Consider the following 17802-nt stretch of genomic DNA (forward strand, 5'->3'; position numbering starts at 1 on the left):
ATAATAATAATAATAATAATAATAATAATAATAATAATAATAATAATAATAATAATAATAAAAATAATAATAATAATAATAATAATAATAATAATAATAATAATAATAATAATAATAATAATAGTAATAGTAATAGTAATAGTAATAGTAATAGTAATAGTAATAATAATAGTAATAATGATGATGATGATGATAACAAATATACGAATAATAATAATGAAGATGTACATCATAGAGAATTAATAATTGTATCGGAATATATGTAACAACGGCAATCATAACGGCTGACAGTTTTTTGTGCTGTCCAGAATTCGAATACAACCTTTCGCCGTGTCCTGTTCATACGCGTAGTCAAGATTACTAACAACGAATCGATAATTATTATCGGTTTTAACCATTACCACTGGTTTCGCGTGCCGTCGCGACAATTCGACTAACTTGTACTACGCGCAATAATATCCGTGCATTTCGCGGTAATAAAGTAACCAATCGATACGCGCCGCCTTTCTATCTATCCACTCTTTTCTTTTTCCCCCGTTTCACCTCTCTACTTACGCCCTATGCGACAATGTGACAATGTGACAATTTTTCTCGATACCGTTCACGCGAGTACGCGTACGCGCGCGCACGTATGTGTGTGTACGTATGTGTGATGTGTAAGTGAGCGAGTTAGTGAGTGAGCGAGCAAGTGAGTGAGCGCGCGCGTGTGTGAATACGTGTGAATATGCGAGTCGTGAGCCCGAGACATGTCCGTATATCCGCCTGTATGAACGCGTATGTCCCTCTTATGCAGCTTCCGAGTCTCTCTTTCTCTCTCTTTCGCGCGCGCTACCGTACTTCTCGTTGTCAGAGATGATCGTCTTTCGCGTATATCTTGCACGTTTTTCGCTTGTCCGATCGTTACGTTTTCTTTTGCCCAAAATAAGTTACTCGCGAATCGTCCGTGGCCGATCTCGGCTCTATGTGTATGGGGCTCGGGACACGATGGAATATGTTTCGCGATCAGGAGCGGGTCGGAACCCGTTCGAATTTACCTGAAAGGCATACGAACAACGAAACAGCCGTAAGCTTTGCTCGAAGAGTATCCGACAACAACGTATGGAATTCGTGTGTTTACGATCTTTTCCCTCGTTTAACTGTAAAATAATACTGAAGTGTGCACATGGTGCCTATCACATATTTCTATGTCCGTACTTTTTCTTTTCACAATCGCTCTAATAATCACGCGCACGATCAGCCGCACACATTTTTCTTCCGATTTTTTTTTTCTTTCCTCTTCTTTCTTTCTTGTTGCTTTCTCTTTTAATCGTTATACGCACTTACAACTCGCGACCCAGAGAAGAGATCCTCTGTCTTCTCTGCTTCGCTGTTTCATCTCGCTTTCGCACTCATTCCCTAGATATCTCGCTAGCATTTCATTGGCTTACTCGCACTTCTTCTCGTTAACAGAGTGGATAAAAAATTGTTAAAACCAGTTTCCACGTGGTCATACCGCTTCGTATGTCTCCGCCTTTTCACCCCTTTTTTACGCGTCATTGATACCGGTAAAGTCGTTAAGGATAAACTGTAATCAGCCCAATTTCTACGTATGTAAATCATCCGAGTAACTTTAACGATATCTGTTGGTTCGTTGCTAGCATGAGAAACGGCCTCGATAAAACACGCGTAAAAGTAAAAATCGTAATACGAACTTTTAGGCATACCATTGTTAACTATTCATAAATAAAAAGGTAAAATATCGTGATTATTGTTACTTCTATAAAATACAATTGTACGAGGAGGCTGAACTCACGGTATAACCCGTCGAAGCAGTTATAAACTCTTTCGAAACACCCTGTATATATATGTATATGTATATATATATACATATATACGTGATATATATGTATATGTATATATAATATATATGTATATGCATATATAATATATATAATATATAACATATAATATATATATGTGTGTGTGTATATATATGTATATATAATATTAATAATCAATAATAATATCAGTTTGTATCGTACAGGCTATTTCGGGGCTGAAAGCCTGTGGTTTCTTTAATATCTTTGCTTAACCTCCTTGTTGAACCCATACGCTTTCTCCCATCGTTACATTATACTTACAAGTTATTCTTTAATAATATATTTAATCTCGCTCTCGCTAAGTGTAGCAAGGTGTCACGTAACGGAATTAACCATCTTTATTCTTGCCGTTTCCTCACCTCTCTTTGCGTATCTATTTTTTTTTTTTTTTTACTTTTTTTTCTCATTTTCTTAAGATTCATTAACGAAATAATCATCGTAAATGTATTATAGCTTTACGTTAATTTTTGTTTGTTTCTTCGTTATCATTACTTTTACAGTTTAATACGTTAGCTTTTTTTTCTCTTTATCTATCGTAGATTTGTCTGTGGCTATCCCTGATGTGTTAGTTACCCTGCGCTTCCGTCTGGTTGTCGAAATATTGTTGCGAAATTGTGGTCTACGATTAAAATTTCGTCGTTTGTTCCATGCTTCGAATACGAATTTTGTTCCTCTTTCCTTGTTTCTCGTTTCTTTGCATTTGCTCGTTTCCACTCGTTCGTTCCACCCCTTGTTTCGCACTGGCCGAACAAGGTTCGCGTTTCCAGGAGCTCACCAAGATTTACGATCGAACGGACACGCGCGGCTTCGTCTTTTCCTCTGGCTAACTTGCCGAGCTTTCCGGCGATTCGGCCGGTCATCGAGTGTATATCCGCGTGCTTTAGGTGGCGCGTTGTTTCTCTCGAGTCGGGAAATCTCGATTTGAAGAAGAATTATCGCGACAAAACAAAGCGAAAAAAAGTGAACGAAGCGTCGCTAACGATCGAGGGTACAGTTACGTATTTACAGATCAATGTGCAGACGTCTGTCCGTAGAGGATATCGCAGCTGTTGGCGGGAGTAGCGCGTGTACTAGGACAACTCGTGGCCGCGATACTTCTTGCGTGGCAAGAGAAAAAAGAGAGAATCTTGGCAACCTCGCACCACCCTGCGCGTGATTATTACGTAAACCCCGTTCCACCCTAGACTCTGGCGATCGTAACGTGATTTTACGAATGCACATAATTCCGGTGGTCGCGAACGTTTCTTTATCGCTTTCGAAACCCTATCGAGGACCGACGCAAACGGCTCGCACGAAAGTGACGTTTATCCGTAACGAATATCGTTATATCAAACTGAACTATATTCGCGGTTAACATCGGGCAGGTAGCGTAAAATAATGGTAATCAATTGGAAGCTCGTTTCGACGCGCTTCAACGGCGGCAGCAAGACGATCCAGAGATACGAGGTATTAAGTGATTGGTCGGTTGATTTCGTTTTAATCGTGGAAGCATGGCCGATAATAAGTCGAGTGGCTAGAGTCGATTCGGATAAAAAGAGATATACAACTACGTCGGAAAAATAGAGATTGGCGTAAAATTAAAAGACAATGTTTCGGATTATTGCGTATGATTGTCAAACGAGTAACGATCGTTCAACGCGTCAGCTTGCTGCCTCCGAGCGCGAATTGCAACAGGTATGTTAACGATCCGCGTATTAAACTATCGTTCGAGTCTTGTAAACCTTAACTCGTGTACATCACAGGCCACCAGGATGTTTCCAAAGTATTATAGTAAGTAAGCGCGTGTGCGTCTCTCCCTCTCTCCGTTTCACTCTTTTTCTCTTTTACTGGCGTACGTCACTTTCTCAACGAGAAGTCTGCAAGTCGAAACAGCCAAGTATACGGAGTATTCTTCGACGATTTTTCCTATTTCACGTAGGGCGGCCGTTGCATTTGCTTTAGCCGTTTTACAGTACTATTATTTGGTATGATCGCTGTTGTAACAGGAACTATTTATAGCGACGATACGAGGAGAGTCGTGTGTCTCGCCCACCAGCCAAAGTCTCCATTTCCAAGCACCTTGTTGCGTTTCTTATCGACCGAAGGGTAGAAGATTTTTTGGTCAGGACGCGTAGCAAGCGCGTAACGGGGGAACGAGCACCATAAAAGACACCGTCGATGACTCTTCTTCTTTCGAGCTGTCTCTGGACGAGTCGCTAATTTAGCTAAGAAGAAGATACGAGAGAATTTAGTCGGCGCACTCGACCGAGTTTCGGGCGTTTCGCGATCGACGGACAAAGGGAGTTGAACGTTGATATTTTTGTCAACGGAGTATGACGGAGTATGACGGAGAAAGACGGAGAAAGACGGAGAAAGACGGAGAAAGAAAATCGGAAGAGAAAGATGGAGAAAATGAGAAGAACGGGCGGTGGTGGGTCATAAGCGTGGACCTTGTAAGGTGGAACGTCCGTCGAGCTTACACCCCGGCAGCTATAAACCCGGCGTGGTAGTCAGTCTTGCGAGAAGAGAAGAATTTCGCGGGAATATCGGGGGTACGCGGCCTATCGTTCTGCTCGTTTATATGTAAGTATCGACGTGTCTGACGTGTGCATGTGTCGAGAAATCGTTAAAAGGGATGGTCGGTTTGAATCGGACGTGTACGCGTCCGTGGTCCTTCGACGAAGACGACGATCGGCGTGTGACCGCGCTACGATATTACGCGTAAAACGTTCTCTTTTCTAATCCGAACCATTTTGTTGAAGTAGCGTGGGTGCCGACTGTGGCGGTTGCGGCTGCAGCGAATCGGAATGATGATGACGAAGATGATGATGATGATGGCGATTATGATCAACCGGCGATGGCGATCGACTGCTAGCGATCGAAGTATTAAGATCGCCGCCTGTGTTACCGTTGCCTCCACCGCCACCCCCGCTCCCGTTTCCGTTTGCGCTGCTGCTTGCGCTGGCGCTTGCACTCCCGCTTGCGTTGCCGTTACCATTCCCGCTTGCGCTCCCGCTCCCGTTCCCGCACCCACTCGTACCAGCGGGATTCGCTGCCGGTTCGAAGGCCTTTTGTTCACTTGGCGGAAGTAAGTGCACCATACTAACCGGAACGGGGAACGCGGCGGCTGCAAAATCAGGAAAGAAACCCTGTGGTAGATTAGCGCTGAGCAACGAATGATGAGGAAATACACCGTCGTCGCCCGGGTGCGGTGGTAGACCGGCGAGCGGATGTGCCATCTGCGTCGGCGGCTGGACGGCCTTAACATTGTTGTTTAATGAATTTATTACTACTTCGCTAGTTGTCGAGCCCGTGCAGTCCCTTCTCAATTGTTCGAGTTTCAAGCTTTTTCCGTATTTACCTCGCACGTACATCAATAGACTGTTGTACGGTATACCGAAGATTCTGCTTGCTTGCGACGTGGTCATCTTCTTATTCCAAACGTGCTGCAACGCCTCGGTCAGCTCCGCGTTCGTCCAAGACCGTGGCGGTCCGCCTCTGGGTGCGCTGTGCTGACCTTTCGGCCTTCCTATCGGTAGTCCTCGACCGCTAGGGTCTGGCCATCTGCGCGCCGCGTCACTGTCGCCCCTGTGTTTCTTTGGCTTTTTTCCCGAATGATGGCCGCTCAGACCCGCTGCGCCAAAAAGTCCGTGCAACGTTTCCGGTTTAAAGCTATCGTGAAGATCCGCCAAAAGGGATCCTCTGTCGAGAGCAGCCGCGTGCGGAAACAGTCCACCACCTAGAGACGCGACACCATCCAGCGGGAACATAGCCGTGACGGAACTTCGTCGTGGTGTCAACGGAGATTCTTGTTGCTGCTGCTGTTGTTGTTGTTGTTGCTGCTGCTGATGTTGCTGCTGTTGTTGTTGTTGATACGAATGCGTCCGATTAGTGCCGTGTGGACTGCCATCCCGCGGATGATGACCCTGAGGTGGAGGCGGCAATTGGGTCTGCGGATGATTCGGTAACCACTGGGCCGCTAACTGACCCAGACTCGTCAGGTACTCGCTTTGATGATGCGGCGATGTCAGCGACAAGGCCGACATCGTCGGTAAGCCCGCCGCGGCGGCAGCGGCCGCCGCTGCTGCCGCAGCAGACGGAATATCTTGGATGGAACCGTCAGGATGCAGCAGACTCGTGCCGGTTAAAGGAGATCCCCTCGGACTACTGGCCGCTTCGCTGCTCTCCGCTTTTATGTTGTGATGGTCGGCTCCGTTGGGCGACAACGATCTCTTCATCGAAAGATTCTCCGCCATATCCTCCTGTTGTAGGTGGTTCTGCATGCTCGAGTTCAAGGGCTGTTGGTGTTGGTGGTGTTGCGATTGTTGATTAACGCTGGAGAAGTTAAATCCGCTCGCTAACGGGCTAAGACTCGACGGTGGATGAGGTCGACTGAGATCCTGCGGCACCAATTCGCTGGATCTTCTTCGCGGCCGAGCCTGTTTTCGTCGAGGTAACAGCGGCGATCCACAACTCTCTCGCGGCTCGCGTATCCCGAAGTTCAGATGGCCCATGTGCGGCAACCTATCGCGGTGGTCCCTGCTAGGGTGAAAAATGGCGGGTGTCGCTGCCGGCACCGGCTCTCGGGTGGACGGCGGCGCCATGCTTTCCGAAATGTTGTCATCCTCCTCTGGAGTTTCCTGTCTCGCGCCCTCGGGTGTCGGCGGCTCTCCAAGCAGCAGATCGGCGGTCGGCGTTTCCGGCGGTGATGTCAGCCTCGGTTCCGACGAAGCTAATCCACGCACTTGTAGACTCTCCGCGGCTCTCATCAGTCCTGCGAGTTCCTCGCGACCGACCCTCACCTCGCCACGGTACATAAAGTCGATCAGTGCCGCTACTTCGTGACCGGGAAAGTCCTTTAGTACGATCACCGGATGTTTGCAGGGGTGCTCGGAAAATATCCTTTCGAAGAATGGGCTGCAATTCAAACGTTTCGATTTAAATTGTGATTCGATAAATTTACTCGATCGCTAAAATCGTTTTACTAAACGCGCCGTTATCTCCGTCAATGTCGATTCGCGATTAAACGTACGTCGCTGCCGCGTTACCGTACGTTTCTGCCGAATCTGTTCCTGAACTTTTCCAATCGGTTATCCACGCTGTGCGTTTAATATTCGTACGATCGAAGAGTAACACGACCGGAGTAGCTCCGTTATGTCGTTCTTCGGTCCTTTTATTCCTCCTAAGACGATTACGTTTCATCTACGCCGCCATTGTCAAACGCGCGACCCTTGCTTACAACGAGAACCGAGTATGCACGATCTTTACGACGCCGGAAAAGAAATTTCTGCAAACTGTACCAGCTATTCGTGTATTTACAGTGTGTTCGTTACAGAGTTACCGTTTTAAAATCCTGACGAATATCCGACTAGAATGTAAATGCAAGCGGTAAATTTGTAATCGCTGCCACGGTGTTCGTATTTCGCCAACAAACTATTTACGCGAAATATGGATTATCGATTACCACCTTGTGTGCCATGCACGAATAAACAACGTAGCGATCACCGACTTTCTAGAAGAGCGACGCGTCTCGGAAATCTCGCGTCGCAGTTGCAAGAGACGGGAGCATTCGCAACTATAAACGGGCGATAAGCGAAGGAAATTATTCGTTGCTTGAAACGTGTGTCCCCTTCGTTGTAGTTTGGCCAATCGGCAAGAGAGCGGCGGTAACTCGATTTGCTGGCAGAAACCACGGGCAAAAAGTTGCAGCGAGAATTAGTAACGTTTCCATACGAGACTTTCGCTCGTGGTTGCTTTTACGTGGTACGTTGCGCGTGGTGCCGAGAACAGCATTGCCGCGTTGCGTACAACGAAACTGACCAACGAGCCGCGAACAAACGAACAGGCGAGTGTCTCGACGGACGAAGAACATATCGTTCGATAGAGATCGACACTGGGGAAGACGACGAGTATAAAGTGTAAAATGGACGCGTGTACGTCTATGAGGACATTTAGGTAACGTTAGAAGATATTAAATTATCTATGCTGGATGCGTTAATTTTACGAGTAGTAACTAAGCTTCGTTCAAAGCTATCCCGTACTTGAGCTTCTTATATCGTGCGAGTTTATCAAGTATATCAACGATTCCTATCAATCACGTAATAACATTTCCTTATTAACGATATTTTTACCAAACGTATATTACAAATCGATATTTAAAATATCTAAAGGGTCAAATATTTCTAGAATCTCTAGCAGCAGATACGATGGGCCGTCGGAAAGTTGGAAGCCGAGCTTGAATCTTTTCCAATTTGATATCGCCCGAATAATCGTCGCCGATTCTAATGCTGAAACTTCAAACGAAGAGCATTTTTTCGTAATTTTATCGTCGAGAACGAAAGAAATTCGTATTTTCGACACTGGTAATTCAAAGTTGGGAAAATGGCCGTTGAGAAAACTTTGAGCTTTTATTAACGCCTATCTCCGTTAACGAACTATCTGAAACGCGCAAATTTGTCAAATAAATAATTTACAAGCTGTAACGCGAGGTAAAGCGGTATACGAATCACCGAACGATAGAAATCGTTTTCAAAATTTATGTACTGTATTATGTATTTTTATAACGACGAGAAAGAACAAACTAAGTAATTTTAATTTTACTGTATATAGGTAGACATTTTCGCTTAACGTTGTTATTGTATCACATACTGATAATTTAGCGAAACAAAGCCATCTTCGTCGACAGTGATGATTCGTCGATATTGTTTACTCGACGTATGTCATGCTGTTTACATAAATAAGTGGACACGTGAGTCATGCTCGGACCACAGGTATATATGCAAATGTAAATCGGTGCTATTCAATTTCTAATATGACTAATACGTACGACGTCGCTTTATCCGTCTGACCATCATAACTTGTAACTTTCAACCGTGCTTTCCAACACCATCGTACATTTATTTCAATTCTTTGGATATTTACGAACGTTCTCGTGTTTTACCGTTTCGAAAGTTGATCAACTTCTATAACGGAGAAAAAAGTATAGCTATTTAAATACGGGTAAATTAATTAGTATCGATGATTTCAGTAAGCGTATACATAGGTGTGCAGATATAATTCCTACTCGTGCTGTACGATCGACCAACTTTCTTCGAAACGAAATACCGTAGAATATTCGAAGGAAAAACAATCGTTTTCTCAAATCAAGTCGATAAATGATTACCCGCAGTTAAATATATTCTCGATCGTTCGTAAATATTGTACGATATAAGGCAAAATACGTCAACGATATTTCGACAAATTGTTCGATGAGAGAGAGAGAGAGAGAGATGAAGTGTGTGTGTGTGTGTGTGTGCGTGTGTGAGAGAGAGAGAGAGAGGAAAGGATAGGAAAGAAGATGAAGAGAGAGGAAAGAGGAGCGAATGGAAAGAACGTGAATGAAAATAACGCAAATACAAGTGTGTATGGTTGGAGACAAGGTATACGAATTAACCGAAAGGCCGCACAGCCTTGAATAGCGTCGAGTTTCTTACCTGCAGGCACTAAGCACAACCTTATGCGCCCTGAGGCTGGTCTCGGCGCAGACCAGGGTCACGTCGACAAGTATTTCTGCGTGTAGTAACGCCTCGAAGGACTGAAGTATGTGCGTCTGATGATTGTTCCATCGTAAGGAATAGTGCGACTGCATAGCTATCCCATCAGGACTGTTCGCGGCGCTCGACATTTTCTGACCGCCGCTCGTGCCGTTAGCGGAGCCACCTTGCTCCGTCTCGTCTTCTTTTGTACCTCGAGGTTCTGCCCTCGTTTTTCTCTTCCATGCACGCACGCGGCCACGCACGTCTCGCCAACAATATCTCCCTTTCGACACTATGTTGAACGGCGTCGTACTCCTGAAACGCAAATTTCCAAATGCCGTTATTAATCCGGCGACCGTGTCTAGCGCTATAGGAATCGCATACGACCGATTGAAAATCTCTGCGAGACAAGAAATGATGCTAACGTTAAGGCAGGAATAAGCAAACAGATGGAAAGTTCGAGCTGTTCGAAAGGAAAATTGGGAAGAACCGTATGTGGTTGATCGAAAATCGTAGAAACGAGAGAAGGTGAATATTTCGAGTTGAACCGGAGATCTATGGTGTTTGCGATATTAAAACGTTGGCGATGTACCAATGCCTCGTCCCTTTCGTTCTTCCTTCTATATAGCTAAATATATGGTAAATATAAATGCTAACATACGATAAATGTAGTAAATTAATCCTTTAACCCTTCAACGACGAACCAGCGATGCGTCCGTACGTCGTCGTACACAGTTTTCGACCGCAGCTCAGTTTGTTTCTTCGTACGTCGCGACGCGGCGTCCATACTTCGCATGGACCGTAGTTGTCGATAGTTGTCGATAGTTGTTTCGAATTGTACCATGTCGAATTAAATTATCAAGCTTTTCCATATTCTTCGTAATATTCCTTTCATTAATATTTTGCTTTTCGTATGTTTTCCTTTTCACTTTAATATCGTTCCGCCACGTCCTTGTTTATTTCGTATTACGAACAAACAATGTTTACAAGTTTGACGTTAATTGCGATAATCGATCGTTTTAAATCCATTTTATTTAGACGAGAGTAAATCAAATCGATAAAGCTGAACAAAGTGGAAATCAGAAAGCGCGATGAATATTTTATATAGAGCATTTATATAGTTTCACGAGAGTAGGTACATATAATGTCAATGAACGTTAATTACATTTCTATTTCAAAATATCGCAGTTTCAATTTAAATCGTCATCGATATACAAATTTCGTACGCGAGGTTCCTCCTTATGGAGAATAGAAGTCAACAGCGTTCTAAATATTTCAGATGCATTTCGATTTTCTCGCAGTTCTTTGATAAATATACGATCGACGAATAGTTTTAATTTTATTTTCTGGTAAGCAAAAGCAATATTTTCACGATCTAATCAACTACATTTACGACACTAATGAGCTTAATCGCTTCTCCGATATCTTCGTCTTGCGGTAGCACCGCTTAAAAATCATTCGAGTTATTTTAAACGGGTAAATGAAATAATATTATGTCAAAGAGATTGAAGAATTTGAAATGACCCTCTGTGGAATTATACACATACGTATGCATGTACGCGATATTAGCAAATCGCTAAAAAAAGGCGTTAGATAGAAAGCGTGCGTTGTTACGGAACTTGGTACGATCAACCGATACTTTGCTCCACGTACGAAAGTTTCAGAGAATGCGACCAACGAGATCCGACTGCGAGTTTTACGAAAAAGATCCGACAAAGATTCGTTGTCTAATCTTATTAGACTTTATGTTTACCATACTCGCACGGTTTGTCATCAAGACAAATCCATCGATCGTTGGAACGGTGTTGCAGAATATTTATAGGCACGCGGCAAGAATGTTTCACGAATGCAAAGCTTATTACGTTTGATAAAGGTTTTCAGCAGAACGTAAAAGGAGAACAACGTTAACTATCGGCGAATTAAATTCAATCGGGCGGCGATTTAGCTGTAACGCGTGTAATTTTCTAGAGAAGCTCGTGCATCTATATGACGATGTTCCGCGCATTATTACCCGGAGAAAAAGAGATTTATTGATTTCCGTTGTACGGATTTATTAGTCGGCTAACGAAAATTACTCGAATTTGCAATTTTACACGGAATACGTTTACACGCGGCAAACGTTGATCGAACTTGGATGCTCCAGGATGTATACGAATTAATTAAAATTATTTAAACGAATGGTTGACGCAAAAACGACGTATTCTCGTGACTTTCGCATACGGTGTCACGGTATCGATTTTATATTTACGTTTGTTGCTTTTCCAAGGAGAATAAATTATTTGTAAACAAAATATTCGTAATATGGCGATGGTTGAATATGGAGAAAAGGTTGAACCGGCGATGACAATCATTAATCGGTAAATCGTTTGTTGAAAAATAATCATACGTATCACACGTATGTAGAAATGGTAAAATTTCGATTAAAGACGATGCTAGGCTAATTTCAAGCTAATGACAAGCTAAATTCGAAGTAGGCCATTGGTTTGATATATATATGTATATGTATACGACGATCTATGATATATAAAAAGAATTGGGTTCGTTGTCATCGAAGATTCGATATATCCTTTATGGAATTATGGAAACGAGAGAATAAAATTAATAGGAGAATTAATTATGAAAATAAACGGATAATACGTAAATGAACTCGGAACGATGGTTACGAGGATCTTTACCTAGGCAAAGATATCGTGTACAACTTTGGAACATTACGGAGAATCAAGGTTATACGATATACGGTAGTAAGAGACTTTGGAGCAAGTTGGAGAATGAAGAAAAAGTTCGTCCTTTAGCGCTTTACTCTCGATGTTTACGATACGAGTCAACAACTCTATTTTGAAACAATGTACATCTCAACATCTCATTGACAAAATTCCGTGTGGTACATGTAGTATTGTTATAGAATCGGAATACGTTAATCGGTACGGTTTACAGTACGTATGAAAGAAGAAGGAATTCAGCGGCTTACGGAGGTTCTTACTGTTCTTTTTGTTCGCGGGAACAAAGCGTCGAAATCAAAGTTCACGGCAGGGCTACCACATTGCGATCGGACAGCAAGAGGACTGATCGAATTGGCGTATCGCTGCTTGGATTATTCGCCGATAGTGGCGAACCTGATGCAACGTTTAAACACCGAAACTCGTCGGAATTTCAGACCGTGCGTTATTCCTACACGCGGCTGGCTGTCAGTCGGAGGGGAAAAGAACGTGAAAAGAGGAAAATCGTTGGAGTTTCGATTGGCCGAGAGTGGACCCGCAGGCTTCGCGAAACCGCGGTACGTCACTGTGCGCCTGCCGAAAACTCACCGCAAGTTTGTTGTCAAACTCGCACGTGTTCAGAAAAAGTACAACACGGTGTCTGCAGATACGGCCCGTGTTATCGTTCTCCTTTTTTCTTATCTCTTGCTGTACGTTTACACTGACGTCGAGTAGTTTTGCGAGCGTGGACTAGACTCGGACGAAAGAATATACGGAACACGGATGATTTCATCGTTCGCGGCATCCTCTCGAGAAAATCACCTAACCTCTATCTTACGAGAAAGTTGCCGACTCGTTTGTTCGTCTTCTTCTAAATCGCGGAAGAAATGATAACAACGCCGCGTTAAAAGAAAAGTTGTACGTTCTTTCTTTGCCAATGTTTGGCAACTTGGTGGCGATCAGCGTACAATGTTCCATCGTACTTGCTCCCTCGATTCTTGAAAGGATGAACTCTATCGAAACGGGACTCTGCGGCAATTTATCGATAAATAATTTATTCGACAGCGAAATTTCGCGGATAATGGTAAATCTGAAAAGATGATGCGTTCGAAAGCGAGCTTTTCAAATTCGTATCTATTCTCGCGTTTATCGCAGAAACACAGAGTCTGATAACTTTCAAACAAAGTTAAAAAGACACAATACGTTTTAGTTTTGTTTGCTTGGCGTTAAACGACTATAATAACCATCGGCCGTGTTTCGTAACTATTACGTTGATTCTCGCTTATTCTAAATGTACTACTATAGGTACGATGACTTTTCGACGAAAGAGCGTATATTCGAGCGATTGGTTAAACTTTTCGTCGTGCAAAGATCCGGCAAAATAGGACGAATCCTGATTTTGTCGAGCACATGAACGGCTAACGATGGGGGTAACGATAATTTCACGTGAAAATGTGATTTGGTGGACAGAGGAAGCAGAATAAGAAATTACGGTTAGAGATATGGACAAAAGGAATCGTCGTAGACGTTACCGGTATACGGACGCGCGACGTAATTTTCAAACGATCTCTTTTCGTTTGTCGTTGCTTGGAGAAGCGAAACGCTAGCCAGCTGAGCGAGTGAAACTGGTCAACCGGACTACTTAAATTTGTTACCTTTCTGTCGCTCGAACCAGACACGCGTGATTGTTTCGATGTGCCGGTGGCAGTATCGATACTGCAGGACGAGATCTATTTACCGACCGATCGATCTTTTTTCACGTTTTTCACGGTGGACGACGTTACACCTAAGACTGGTAACTAAGTGTAGGGTGCATTTCTCGCGCGAAATTGGCCACGACGATAAGAAAAACAGAAGACACATAACACTGGATTCCGATGACAAATGGATCGCGTTACATGTTGGAAAAGTGGCGGGGCAATTGCTTCATTTGCTGCAGGGCCGATCCTTCTCGCACTATTTCTCGCACTGATACAGGGTAGAACGACGAGGTATCGACGACGAGGAGCTGCAGAGACGACGAAAAGCGTAACCGTGCTGCACTGATTCGATGAGGAAAACGCGCGAATACTTGGAGGGAGGTTTCGTTGGCGGGAAAACGAAAGACTGGCGGCGGACCGCGTGGTTGCTGCCGTGTATATGCGAGGAGGAAGAGGAGATGGATAGAAAGCGCGCGCGGGACACAAGAGCGTGGCGCCCCTAAACGATCAGCTGATTTCTCACTGTCATCCACCACCGTCTTCTCAATAACGTCACAAACATTTTCGTTGGTACGTAGATTCGGCTCCTTCGCGCGGTATCCTATCACTCGGTTGACACTCGGTCACTGTAGATCGGCAGCCGATTGTTTGTCGCGCGAGATAATTATTCGATTTCACCATGCGATCACTGAGCTGACTGTGACTTCTCCGAGCGAGAGTAGATCGACCCACGCGACTCGGTCAACTATTAACCATTTCGAGGGAAAAACTTGCGAGGAGAAAATTTGAACGGAAAAACTCGGGCGTCGCTAAAGAAACGTTAAGAGAAAACTGACCGTATCGTGTGGCTTGCGTGTGCGGCACAGCGGCGTCGGCGACGGCCGGTGAGTGAATGCGCCGTGACGTTAGGCGCCCCTCCTAAATTCCCCGCCCCTCTCGCTCCTTAAACATCTCCCTCCCACACGACGCGTCATCTCTCTTTTCCTGCACGATACATGCCGCCGCTCGCTTGCTCGCACACTAACCAACCAACCTCCCTCTCTCTTACCGGCCGCCTGCCCCCTTTCGCCCGCCAACCCCTTTCCCATATGCTTTCTCCTCTTCGTCGCTTTACCGCGCCCCGCGCGCAATCCTACCACCACCTCTCGCCACCCCTGGCGTGTGTCCTGCCGCTCCAACCAACATTCGCGGACCGCCAACTACCCCTTTCCTTCCTTTCTACTTCGGCCAAATCTACCGTTCCATGCGAGACGCGCTCCTTCTTGTTGCCCTAACTCGCGCCTTTCCTTCCCCCGGCTATCTATCCTCTCTCTACCCAACGCTTTGCTTCGCACCACCGTTCCTCGCTAGCTACCACGAATCCACGCGTTCATCCGCCAGCCGATGCAACCGATAAGAAAAGTTGCACGTGCACGCGACCGATTCCACGTTTCTCCACGTTTCTCCTCGTTTTGCCCCATTTCCAAACGCCAGCATGCCGTCAGACAGTATGTTTTCTTGGTAGTTTCGCTCGATCGTACGGCTTCCATCGAAACAGCCGCACACGGCCGCTTCCTCCGAATTCCATCTTCACCTGCGTTGCGTTTCGCAATTACGCAATTACGTACGCGTGGTCGTCGTTCCACGTAATCTTTCGTTTCTTTCGGATCGCTGGAAATTCTTGGATTCGCGTCGTCTAACAACAAACGTGATTGCGCGCGGTCGCCAGCAACGATCCAAGAAAAACGACATCCACGCCTCTTGCGAGTCGCCGGAAACTCGAAATACGCAAGTTCGTAGATCGATGGCAGACCGGAGACGATAAATACGAAGCAGGTGTCGTAAAGATTTCGAGGACGGTGAAAAGCGGAGGACGAGGAGTCAAGGCCGCCGCCGGAGGTGGCACTAAGAGGGTGAATTCCAAGTTCAGCACCTTTCGAAGGTTCTAGGATCGCAACGGGACACCATAGGAAGGTAAGAACCGTAGATAGTTTCCCCCTTCCCCTTACAGTCATGCTGGCTCTCTTCCGTGTTTCCGTCCGTATATATACTGCCGCCGAATACTCTAGGTCCCTTATTCTCTAGTCGATATTTTTCCACTACTCCGACATCGGGTTTAACAATTTTCCTCGATTTATAATACGTTTTTAGCTTCGATTTATTTTTAGAAATATCGTCCGAAAAAGTGAAGTTTTTCTATATATGGTAAGTGACCTATGTATACCACTGACGAACAATACGCGTATACGATTTAACGTTATTAATCGACTAAGTGATAGATATACTCGACGCTATATTCGCTATATTCGCTATATTCGACGATCTTTTGATCGAGAAACGCAACGTATACGTGTACGTACGCGTAATTGTTTCGAAGTAATCGTCGATGAAAATTTATTAAACGCTATCGCGTGTATTTGTTCGACGTGGTTGTTTAAAAATGAAGATGAAAAGTGCGCTATTAAACATCGGTATTGTCGCAAACACCCTCGAACGTAGTTCGTTGTCCAAAGTTTCGCGAATGAAAGCCAAATCACGTTACTAGTAATTATACCAATAGAATACAAACTTGCACGCCCGTGCCAGCGTGTAATCTCGAACTTGTTGTAATTATATATTCGAAAGGAATATGAAATCTCGGATGAGTTTCGATCGATCGTTAACACGTAGAAAGCCGAAAGACCGTACTCTCGCGTACGCCGTGCGCGATGCGAATCGCGGAAAAAAGCGCGCGTCCTTTCGTAGAACAAATTCTTGTACGATTCCGAACGAATCGCAGAGTTTAACACGTTATTTTTACGTGACGTAAACGAGAGGCGCGATCGCGTGACAAGCGATACAAACGTAGTAATTTCAAGAATTCTTTACTTACCCTTAGAACTTTATGTTCACGGTTCTATAAGGCGTACGCTTTAACAGCGGCTACGCGATTTCAGCACAGATTATTACTATCACTACTGCTCGTCTTTCTATACACGTGATTCCACGAGGGATGATCGACGTAACGCGAGATCCGGTAAAGCTTAATATGCCACAACACGTCTAGTATCACTATCCGTTGTACACTTTGAAGCGTGTAAAAAATATCACGAGTCACATCATCCTGTTCGGTACACGTGGAACTTTACAGCTGTTACGCGAGAAACAGGTATCACAAAGAACGGTGCAAGTCGTCCCGTGACGGAATCCACGATGGTTTCGGCACATACGACGAACGCATCAAGCAAAAGCTTGATCGTGATTTATCATCGACTAGCGTTCCCTCGGGGATGTTTTATCACAGTCGTGTCGGACGGGTGGTCGATCGCGTGGCACGCGTGAAATTCCGCAGGTGGTGGACGCAGCGCATCCACTCTCGTCTTCGGGTTTCCCTGTGAATGTGTAAAGTAGACACACACACACACGCGCGCGCGCGCGCGCACACACACACACACACGCTTACAAACAAACAAACAAACAAACAAACAAACACACTCACACGTACGCACGTACACACATATACAGGCACATTAACACGAACACGAACACGAATACGATCACGAACACGAACACGAACACGAACACGAACACGAACTAGAATACACACGTGCACCGGTGTGCGCGCATAAATACACGATTTCCACACAGGTGTGCGGTGGAGTGGCGGCGGGCGGCCTGGCTCTTAGAGCAGTCGCGTTGTGACTGCCTCTTCGGACTTGCCACTGAAAGTGGAGAACGAGGCGAAGAGTCCCACCTCCTTGTGCCACCTCCAACTGGGTGGGTACCAGCCCATCGGACCCTCCCTCTCCTCTCTTGTCTCGTCCAACCTTTTGCTTCAGCGCTATACACACCGTCCGTCCGAAGAGCCGTCGAAAGCGTATAGCCGATTTTACGCGTAACGTGCGTGCCTCTTGTCGAATGAGAGCTACGTTACTGTGAGCGTTTGCCGTCCAAGTAGCCGGTTAATACGTCCCTTACCTACGTTCTCGAGATTCTCTTTTACCTGGGTGTGAGTAGAGGTATGCACTTTGCTACCTACTCGGATAAAATTCGTTAACTGTGCCCTAAATGTTATTGCCTTCGACGGAGGTACACC

The 17802-nt window shown here is 45.0% G+C and overlaps 1 protein-coding gene across 5 annotated transcripts; it reads right to left on the minus strand.

Annotated features, from left to right (window-relative positions):
* Nucleotides 1-537: 537 nt before the first annotated feature.
* Nucleotides 538-17418, minus strand: LOC100643031 (protein jim lovell). Of its 5 annotated transcripts, none has more exons than XM_048414499.1 (4): nucleotides 17206-17418; nucleotides 16600-17098; nucleotides 9311-9667; nucleotides 538-6755 (listed from the first exon to the last, which is right to left on the minus strand). In XM_048414499.1, exons 3-4 carry the CDS (start codon nucleotides 9499-9501, stop codon nucleotides 4577-4579), a joined length of 2370 nt encoding a protein of 789 aa, XP_048270456.1. In that variant the 5' UTR covers nucleotides 9502-9667; nucleotides 16600-17098; nucleotides 17206-17418; the 3' UTR covers nucleotides 538-4576. The 5 variants fall into 5 exon arrangements, with proteins under 5 accessions (XP_048270456.1, XP_012172056.1, XP_012172069.1 ...); XM_012316666.3 differs by having other exon boundaries at nucleotides 17314-17411; XM_012316679.3 differs by lacking the exons at nucleotides 16600-17098; nucleotides 17206-17418 and adding an exon at nucleotides 14585-14685.
* Nucleotides 17419-17802: the final 384 nt, after the last annotated feature.

This window comes from Bombus terrestris, chromosome 2 (genome assembly GCF_910591885.1).
Source record: "Bombus terrestris chromosome 2, iyBomTerr1.2, whole genome shotgun sequence".
Lineage (NCBI taxonomy): Eukaryota > Metazoa > Arthropoda > Insecta > Hymenoptera > Apidae > Bombus > Bombus terrestris.